The sequence below is a fragment of the Vombatus ursinus genome, unplaced genomic scaffold (genome assembly GCF_900497805.2).
Source record: "Vombatus ursinus unplaced genomic scaffold, bare-nosed wombat genome assembly UNPS02014786.1, whole genome shotgun sequence".
Classification (NCBI taxonomy): domain Eukaryota; kingdom Metazoa; phylum Chordata; class Mammalia; order Diprotodontia; family Vombatidae; genus Vombatus; species Vombatus ursinus.
This window is the reverse complement of record NW_020954564.1, coordinates 13,275,210-13,285,989: the sequence shown is the minus strand read 5'-3', so window position 1 is coordinate 13,285,989 and position 10,780 is coordinate 13,275,210. Positions and strand designations below refer to the sequence as shown.

At 41.4% G+C, this 10,780-nt stretch overlaps 1 protein-coding gene across 3 annotated transcripts in view; it reads left to right on the top strand.

Annotated features, from left to right (window-relative positions):
- The first annotated feature begins 2,863 nt into the window (after positions 1–2,863).
- The window catches only part of LOC114047020 (DENN domain-containing protein 1A-like), a 702,955-nt gene continuing 695,038 nt past the window's right edge, over positions 2,864–10,780 (top strand). For all 3 annotated transcript variants that reach the window (XM_027867670.1, XM_027867668.1, XM_027867671.1), the window contains exon 1: positions 2,864–2,957. In XM_027867670.1, the coding sequence (XP_027723471.1) occupies positions 2,941–2,957 (17 nt within the window). In that variant the 5' untranslated portion in view covers positions 2,864–2,940. The remainder of the gene's footprint in view (positions 2,958–10,780) is intronic.

The window sequence follows — 10,780 nt, the reverse complement described above, 5'->3', positions numbered from 1 at the left end:
GTGACCTGTCCAGAATCTCACAGATAGTATCTGAGGTTAAATTTGAACTCAGATCTCTGTGCCTCCAAGCCCAGTTGTATATCTCCAGAACCTAGCTGTCTGGGAAGGAGATCTTCATAGGTCTCCATAAAGGAAGAATAGATATTTCTGCAGAAGAGAGTTATAGAGACAGTCTCCATAAAGGAATCAAAATGGAAGTAGGAAAGAGTCAGTCAACAATCATTTATTAAGCACTTAATATGTGCCTCATATTGTGCTATAGGAACTGTGCTAAACACTGGAGGTATAAAGGTAAAAGCATAGCCTCTACCTAGAGGGAGTTCACAAGCTAATCGGGGAGATGACATGCAAAAACTTTTATATGTAAGATACAGGGTAAGAATAAATTTAACTTAGAGGGGAGGTACCAATAGAGGGAAGAGGTTTGGTGTTGCAGTGGGAATAATGTACTGGGTAAGGCCTCAAGTCAACTTGGAAACAATAATGTACAAATAAGGATAAACTAAAGGCAATCTAAAAAGGGGTGTGTGTGTGTGTGTGTGTGTGTGTGTGTGTGTGTGTGTTGGGGGGGTGGGTGTGGGTGAGGTTGTGTGCATGTGCACACATGACTAGGAAAGACCTGTTGAAGAAAGATTTTCCCTGAATCTTGAAAGAAGCCAGGAGGCAGATGTGAAGAGGTAGGAAAATATTCCAAGCATGGGGTGGGGTGGGGGTTGGGGGAGCAGCCAATAAAAAGTCATGAATTCCGGAGCTGGAGTGTCAGATTTGAGCAACAGTATGAAGACCCCTCTATTGCTCTCTGAGTGACCCTCATTTTGAATACTGTGGAGGCTGTAGTGTCTCATGACTCACAGCCATAGAACAGCACTAGAATTAAAAAGATGAAGCTTTTTTGTGAGTAGTTTGTTGTCATGAAAAGAGCTCTGCAATTTCCAGAAGACAATTCAGCTCACTTTCTTCCTCTTGTTTAATACTGGGCTCAATTGTTCCATCTGCAGTGACTGTCGAAGATTATATATACACATATATACATATCTATACACACATACATATACACACCTATGGACAAGCTCTGTAGCAACTTAAGCAGCGGTTCTTCAAGAATAGATGATCTTGGCTCTCACTATATTGAAATGTAGGTGTTTGTAGAGAGGAGTTGGTTTCCATAGAGAATTGTAGGGGAAGGTAAGTGGTCTGTATAGTGAAGGCCTAACAGAGACTATAGGGGAAGGCAAATCCTCCTGTAGAGGAGAATTGGGGGGATAGGGAAGGAAACAGTGCCTAGGGAAGGAGGCTAGTGAGTCACTTAAACATCTATTGGGTCTCCTCAGGTCAAGACAAGAAGTCTTTATTAAGCACTTGCTACATTCCAGTTACTGTGCTAGCACTAGGGATACAAAGAAAAGCAAAAAACAGTTACTGCTCTCAAGGACCTCACAGTCTAACAGGAGAGACAACATGTATACAACCATGTACAAACAAACAAGATAGATACATATCTATGTATAAGCACACACATATATAGATACATATGTGCATGTAGAGATAGATCTATACATAGATATGTATCTATCTTGTTTGTACATGGTTGTATCTAGTACATAGTTGTACGTATCTATATACATACACAATGTGTATCTATACATATATATCTATCTTGTTTGTATGTACTTGTTTGTGCATATATAGTTGCATATATAAGTTCATAGTTGTTTTTATATATGTACATAGTTTATATATATATATAAGCATATATGTGTGTGTGTATGTAACACATACATATCTTGAGCTGATCTTAGAGAAAAGGCACTAAGATAAAGGAGGCCTGGGAAAGTCTTCTTGCGGAAGGTGAGACTTCACCTGGGACTTGAAAGAAGTTAGGGAAGCTATTAAACGGAGATGAAGAGGGAGAACATTCCAGACTAAGGGACAGTTAGTGAAAATGCCTCGAGTTGGGAGATGGATTGTTTTGTTTGAAGACCAGTGTCATTGGATCAGTCAAGTAAATAGAGGGAAGCAGTATGTTAAGAAAACTGGATAAGTAAGATTGGGCCGGATTATGAAGCACTTTCAAAAGTCAGAGGGTTTTATACTTGATTCTAGAGGTGATAGACACTGGAGTCTGTCGAATTGGGGTGGGCTGGGTGACGCAGTCAGGCCTGCTCTTTTGACAGCAGATCAGAGGATGGATTGGCAGGCCAAGATCAGGCTATTGTAACAGTCCAGGGAACTGCACTGGGCTGGCACCAAGGTCTGATAGGAGAAGGGGGGCATATACGAGATGCAACGTAGAAATGACAGGATGTGGCAATGACTGGATACCTCTAGTAAAGGAAAGGACATACGAATATTGTAAAGAACACTAGATTTGGGAATCAGACTACGTGGGTTTGAATGCTGACTCTCCTAGTTCCTATCAGGGTGACGTTGGGCAAGTCACTTCTCTCTGAGCTTCATTTTGCTCTTCCGTAAAATGAGATGTTGGACTAATTTGTAGTTTCTCTTTCAGCTCAAACTCCTTGGATCCTATGATTGCCTTTCAACTAGCTTTTCTTTTTTTTTTTTTTTAACCCAACCCTTGCTCTGCCCTATCCCGAGCCTTCCCTGGCTAAGCCCTGAGGGCCCTGGACTACAAGTCCCAGCAGGCCCCACGCGGCGGGAAGGCGGTGGGGGCGGGGCTGGGCGTGTGTCTGAGCCTCTCTGCCTCAGCCTCTTATCAGAGTGTGGCGGGGAGGGAGGCTGCTGAGCCGTGGGATTTAGGCGCGCGCGCGCGGCGGCGGGGACGCGCCCCAGCAACCATGGCGTTTCCCGGGACGGAGCGAGTGAAATAGACCCGGGAGGGGGCCAGAGGGGCGGGGCGGGGAGAGAGAGGCAGGCAGGGAGAGGCTGAGGCCGGGCAGCGCCGAGTGGGGCCAGGGCCCATGAGGAGTCCCGGGGACCATGGGCTCCAGGATCAGGTGAGCGCGGGCAGGCAGGCCTGGAGCTGGGGAGGCCGGGATGAGGTTGGGGGAAGAAGGGTTGGAGAGGCCGCGGGCCCGGGGGACTTGTTGCAGTGACAGGAAGGGCCTCGTTTACTCGGGAGTGGGGGGTGGGGGCGCGAGCTGTGGAGTGGAGGGGGGAAGTTGCCATGGTGACTAGAGAGGACTGGAGTGTGTGGTGGGGGGGGCAGGCAGCTGGTCCGGCGCCTCCCGGGCCCCGGGTGGGGGCGGGTCGGGGCCCCAGGGGAGGGGAGGAGGAGGGAAACTCCGCTTGCGGTGGGGAAGGGGGAGCGGGGATGGTAGTCGGGCAAGTGCGAGGGTCGCATGGAGAGGGAACATGTGAGCAGAGGGGTCACGGTAGCTTGGTATCTACTTCAGCCTCCCTCATTTTACAGAAGGGCAGTGTGGTTTAATGGTGAGGACCCTGGTGCTGGAATGAGGAAAACTGCTTTCAGAATACCCTATCCCACATTCAATAGCTCTGTGCTCCTGGGAGAGTCATTACTTTCCTCATCTGTTAAATAGAGAAAATAACAATTTCATCACCTATCTTTACAGAGTTTTTGTGAGAAACTTGTTTTGTCAACATTTTAAAACACTGTAGAACTGGGGCATACTGTTTTTATACGTGAGGAAACTGAGGCTCATAAAGGGGAAGTGATTTGCTCAAAGCCATATAGTTTTTAAGGGGCAAAGGAAGGGTTGGCATACAGGTCTCCTTATTTTAAATCCTGGGAACTTAAAAATAGGGCGGAGGTGGGACGTCAAAAGGCCCGGGGGTGGGGAGGGTGGGGAAAGTACTGGAAAGGAATCACTAGAACTTTAGAACTTAGAAGTACTCTTCTGTATAAAAGCCTCTTTGGTCAGAAGAGAGAACTGAGGGCCAGAGAAGGAAAGTGATCGAGGAAAATACTATTTATTCCAATTCTCTTCATTTTAGAGACCAGGAAACTGAGACCCTAAGAGTTAATGTAACTAACTTGTCCAAAGTCACAAAGGTGGCAAAGTCAGCGTTTAAACCCTGATCCTTTGACCAATTCCATTGCTTGCTTCTTCCACCATACTGAAGAGAGTGGGGGTGGGGAGCGGTGTCATAAAACGCTTTGATAGCATTTATTGAGTGCTTGCTTTGTGCCTGGCACTGTGCTAAGCACTGGATATTGTGTTACAGTTATTTAAGTTTGTATCTTCTCCTTCGGGGCTTCTTGAGGGTTCTTATCCTGTCTTACACAAACGTTGTATCTTTCTGATTGCCAAGCTTAGTATTTTGTACAAAGGCCAAATAAATGTTTGTTGAATGAATGCATGAATCAATGTTTTTCCAACTTAAGTGTCTTACCAAATGAGATAACATGTAAAGTGCTTTGCAAACCTTAAAGCATTATGTCAGTGCTCAGTACTACTCCTGTTATTGCCAATGGGTCATTACTGCAGCCTCAATGCCTTTCTCTGTAACTGGTCTTTGATGCTAACAGCTTGGTTAATAGGCTGATACCCGGGCAGTTCTTCTCATTGTAGAGATAGCTAGGTCCCTAAAATAAACTGACAACTTTTATTATAAGAGGAGAGAGGAGAAATCTGCATGCGACTCTTGGATATATGAATTATATTCTTGAGTGAAAATTGGCATGTGTTTGGATGCTGCTGGACTTTGTGAAGTCCTTAAGACATGAAAGCCAAAGTTTGTCTTAAGTATTTTTTTCTCATTTAGTTATTTAAGGGAGTTGGTGTTTATAATCACTGTGCTTATCATCATTATAATATATAGCTCACTTTTTTTTTTTAACATCTTAGCACTTCTCTAAAGTCCTACTTTGATACCTAATCTTGGATAGGAGGTGATACTGAGTACTTGAAAATTGCCAGTGGAGCCAAAGCTCTGGCAAGTCCTACTAAGTTGGAAAGACTTTTGAATACAGTTCTAGAAATACATGGAATTCAGAGAGGTTTCATTATCAGGTTGATTGCAGGGTGATTTTTTTTCCCCCCTCAAATAACTCTTAAAGACCACCAAATTGTAGGGGATGATAGGATCACAGATTTATAGCTAGAAGGGACCTTAGGCACCATGTAGCCCCACCCCCTTATTTTATACCTGAGGAAACTAAGGCCCAGAAAGGAGAAGTGACTTCCTCAGAATCATACAAGATGATAAGTGGTAGATCTGGGATTTGAAGACAAGACCTCTGGCTACAAGTCCAATGCTTTTGGAAAAAAAATGCTTTGCTGATCATTTAAAAAAAATATATAATTGTAGATCTAGAACTGGAGGGGAGCCTCCAATGCCATCCAGTCCAGCCTCCTCATTTTATACATGAGAAAATTTAGGTTCAGGGAGGTTAAATGACCATCACACAGGTATTAGTCATCAAAGATTGGATTCTGCCATGATTATGATAATGATGATAACTAGCATTTATATGGCACTTTAAGGTTTACAAAGCACTTTCCAAATATCTCATTTTATCCTCACAACAACCCTGAGAGGTTGGTGCTATTATTATCATCTCCATTTTACAAATGGGGAAACTGAGACACACAGGTTAAGTGATTTGTCCAGGGTTATACTAGTAAATATCTGAGGCATGATTTGAATTCCAAAATTCTATCTACTGTACCACTTAGTCACCTAATTTCCATTGACTTCTTTCTACCTCCCCCAGCAAGTATATACAGTTCAGCAAAAACAAGTCAACACATTGACCAAGCCTGAAACCCATAGTTCATTGCCTTTTTACTGAGAGGCAAGAGGCATTTTTCAACTTTAGTCCTTTACAGTTGTATTTAGGCACTACATTATTCTTAAGTTTTTTATTGTTTTTTATTGCAGTTGTGGTATAAATTGTTCTTTTGGTGTACTTACTCATTTTACTCTGCATCAGTACAAGATGTACTGATATACAAGACTTCCAAAGTTTCTCTGAATTCTTCATATGTCATTTCTTAGGGTGCAGTAGTATTCCATCACATTCATATACCAGTCTGTTCATCCATTCCACAATTGATGGGCTTCAGGGCTCGTCACTGTATTAGGCCACCTTCCCTAATGGGGAAGGATCATGATTTTAATCAGTGGAAGTAGTACCCACGTTGAGAAAATTATTCAAGGTGCTATATTACTTTAAAGTTTATAAAAATCATCTTTGAGAGGTAGAGAATGCAGGTATGATTGTCCCTATGCTTTGGGGGAGTGGGGAGACAAAGTCAGGTGAAGTAACTTGCCGGTAGTTCCATAGTCAGATGGTGTTAGGACTGGGACTCAAACTGAACGCCTATGCTTGCTCTATTATACCAGTTGCTTGATGTTTTGTGTGTCTGTCTGGTTTTGTAAGACTGTGTTCTCCTCTTTAAAATTTTTACAGTCCTACTTTTAAAAAGAAAACTCCCTATACATGAAAAACAGAAGGGGTATGAAGATGTATAGTTATGCTTCTGCCCTAACCGAATTTGAGATGGACACTATATGGAATATTAGTTTTGTGTAATTCAAATCAACAAAGTCCATTGCTGAAATTCACCTAAAGTCCTAGAGCCATGGGTTGAGTTTTTAAAAAGTTACTTGTAAGTTTCATTTCTAGACCCCAGTGAAATTTTGTTTACATTATTACCATGTTACTAACTTAGGAACTATAATTTTCACAGTTAAAAGGATGGTAATGTTTTTGGTGGAGTATCTTCTCTCTGTACCAGGATCCTGATACCTAGAGAGAGCTGGAAGGGTCTTTAGATGCCTTCTATTCCAGCATCCTTATATTTACAGATGAGAATACTGAGACGTAGAGAGGAAGAATGGTGGAATAGTGGTATGGTGGAAAGAACATTGGACACAGGACTTGAGTTTGAATTTCAGCTTTGCTGCTAACCATCTGGGTGACCTTGGGCAAATCACTTAGTTCTTGGGGGGGGTCTTAGTTTCCTTACATGAGAAGGAAGGGTTTGGCTTAGATAGCACTATCCAGGTCTGTTTTCTGGGAATTATCTTATTCTTTATTTACAGCCATTCAGGTAGCTAGTGGAAGAACCAGGATTCACACTCAGGGCTTCTGAATTCAAGCCCAGTGCTTTTTCTGTTATATTATATTACACTGGTTTCTCTACTGTCATACTTTGCCTGTTACTTTTCCCCCAGCTGTAGATCCCTGGATTCATTAGCTATGTGTAATCATAACATTGTTTTTTTTCCCTCTCTCCTTTAGAAATGTCAGAGAGCCCTGCCTCTCCTGTTGCTAGATACTATGCTCCCCCCACCCCATCTCTAGTGTAGCTTTTTCCCAAAGCAATTAACCTTTTGCATCTTAGACTCCTGTTATAGTAAACACGATAGAATTGGTTTATTTCAGTGTTTTGAGATTTGTTCTTGTGGAAGTTAAGAAGGGGAAGAGCCTAAGGGTGCGGCTGACAGTTATTTTTCCTGGAACATTGGCCTCCAAGTTTTATTGCTACTAGGCTGCATGACTCTAGTGTTGCAACCTTCATTGAATCATAGAAGGGAACATTAGAACATGGAGTTTCAGAGTTAGTAAGGACTTTGAAACATGGAATGTCAGGTTGATAAGGACCCTTAAAACACAAAAAGATTATGTAAGCATCCTGAGCACAAAGGATTATTGTTATGCCAAGCTCAGGACACAGCCTGCTTGCTGGGCCTCAGCTCTGGAAAACAGAGTATCTCCAGAATATTTTGACAAATGTCAGATCAAGAAGGAATCTTAGAGATCATTTAGGCTAACCTCAATCTGATGGTTAAAACCCATTGCAAGATATTCTACAAGCAGTTATCCACCTTCTGCTTGAACACTTTCATTTACAGGGAAATGTTACAAGACTCTTGAGTCTGCTCATGACATTGTTGGCCAGCTCTAATTGTTAGGAAAGTCTTTCTGATATTGAACTGAAATTTGAGTCCCTCCAACTCCTACCCATTGGTCTTACTTTTGCTCTCTGGGGCTGAGTTGAATAAATCTAATCCATTTTTTTTTAATGAATTTGAGTTTTTTTTTAACTTGAAAAATGCATTGAATATATATGGACAAGGTGCTGAAATATATGCTGAACAACTCTGGAAAAATTTACTGCTTATAATGAAGAAGTTAAGAGGGAAACTTGCATAGCACTTACTTTATATTTTCCTTGGGTTGCAGTTAACTTGAAAAGAAGGTTAAAATTCTAATTTTACAGAATTTTGGAGCTGGAAGGAACATTAAAGAGCCCCTCTGCACCCCAATTTTTCAGAGGAGAAAAGTGAAGTCCATAGAATTTAAGTGACTTGCCTCAGATTATACAGGAAATTAATGGCAAAGCTAGAACACAAACTCACTTCTCCTCACACTTGCATCAGTGTTTTTTTGATATGACGCAAGCTTACAGATAAGAAGAGCCTATGTGATTTATTTAGGGCCTTGTTCATAGTGTGCATCAAATAACTATTTGTTGAATGAATAAACATTGGGAGGTAAAAGACTTAGTTTGAAAGAAATGAAGCACTAGAGTGAAAGGTTTGTTACTTCTTATAAAATAGTTGTACATCAGATATTTATTAAACATTGTATTCAGAGCACCATGTAGCTTTAGGTTTCAGTAGAGTCACAGATCATAGAATCTTTGAGCTGAAAGGGATCTGTGAGGTCATTAAGCTTAACCCCTACCTGAATTAGTTTCGTTTTGGCAATATCCCTCACCAGCACTTACTGAGCCTTCAAAAATTCACTGCTTTCTGATGTACCCTATTTCATTTTGGACAGTTCTTATTTTTAGGTAGTTTCCCCCTGAAAACTGCCTCCTTGTAACTAACTTCTGCTCGTTGATTCTGGTTTTGACCTCTGGGACCAAGGAAAACAAGTCCGTTTCCTTTTCTATAAGACTGCCTTTCATATATTTGAAGATAATTATATTTCTCTTAAACCCTCTCTTCTCCATGTTAAGCATCCATAATCCTTTCAATTGATTCTTCAGTCCTCTCCCAATCCTGGTCTCCTTCTTAGATACATTCCACCTTATTAATACTCTTCCCCAAATGTTCATTTTATAAAATAGGAAACCAGCATGCTATAGTCGAAGAACCACGGACTTTGAATTGAATTTGAGATCTGGCTTTGAAACTTCTGAACTGCCTGACCTTGGGCAAGTCACTTGAGGTTCAGTAGCCTCATCTGTAAACTGGAGGATAGGCTTAGAATTGCTTTGAATCCTGAAAATTCAAGTGACATTGTTACTTCCCTATTGTCTGTCAGAACTTGAACCCAGATTTTCCTGACTCCAGGATCAGCCCACTAGCCATTATACTGCATTGCTACTTTAATGTCATAAGTTATAAACCAATTGTTGTCCTGCATTGATGGAGAGAGTTTCCACACCAGCAGTTACATACCGATGAAGTTATAGGTCAGGACCAAAACCAGATGGGAATAGTAAGACTGGTAATCCAGACCTCATGGTTGGAGTAAAGAAAAGGCTTAATCAGGTGCTTGAGCTGTTGCTCCTCCTATTTGCAAAAGCTAACATTGACCTCTAGTCTGTGAGGAAGACCAGGATCCTCTCTGAATAATATAGGAAAGTGAAGAAACTTGCCCTTCTGTGAGACAGTCAGCAACTGAGATTCAAAAAGTCTCAAGTTAATATTAGCTAGCCATTAACTCTCTCTTGCTTTTGGTAGAATACAGCAAAGCAGACAAATTTGGTTCTTTGATTTTTTTGGAGCCTCTTTGTTTTGCAGGAAATATTGCCATAATATCTGAGTGCTCAGAAAGGGAACTTATGAAGCATGAAATTATATTAAGTGTAAAGTTTGTACAAAAATGAACCTCTTGTTCTTGAAACTAGACTGCTCTGGGCTAGTAGCTTAGGGGAACTGAAAGAGCACAAGACCTGAGTTTGAATCCTGACTCTGCCACTTACTGTTTGAAATCCCTTCACCTCTCTAAGCCTCAGTTTTACCAGCTTTACAGTGGGAATAAATTTACCTGTCTCACAAGGTTGGTAGGCGAAAAGTGCTTTTAAGACCTATAGGACTGCGAGTAATTTCTTATTTCTAGGAATGGGTTCCAAGTTTCTGTGTCCCAGTTACAGGAGGAAAGAGACCATTTGTAACTGACTGCTGCTTATTGACTTTAACTCAAGGCATTACTTAGCCTGCTGAGAAAAAATTTCAAGCAGCAGGTTAACTGATCTTACCTTTCCTACTCCCATCCTCAATAACAACAAAATTCAGTGAACATATTTGTTAAATGCCCTACTATGCAGTTGGCATTGTGCTAAACACTGGAAATACAAAGACAAAAATTAAATGGCACATGCTGTCTGGGAATTTACATTCTACTGGGGGAAACAAAATAGTTTCAAGGGGGAGAGAGTACTAATCATTGAGGTGGGGAATGAGTGTGGCACCTGAGCTGTGTTTAGAAGGAACCTAAGATTCTGAGGTCAGCGTCAGAAGGAAGAACGTGCCACATACAGGGGGTCACTTGTGCAAAAAGCATGGAGGTAGGAACTGGAAAGGCCTATGAAGGGAAGAGCTAGCATGCCCCACAAAAACACAGGTTTTTCACAAATGGCCTTATGGAAAGAGATCTCTAACTTAGGCAATTTGGAAGCCAAACTGTAGGGCACCATCTGTGTTGCCCTTGGTTTAAAAAAAAAAAGTTATTTTACACATGAAATTGAATTGAAATAGTTTCAAATGTGACCAGTCAACTTTTTTTCTTTGAATCACTAGAAAGCATTTAAAGTGATCCTGGGAGAATTCTGATCATAATGTTTGAATGTATCTGGGTGTGATTGTCCACATTGCTTGATGGAGTAATTAG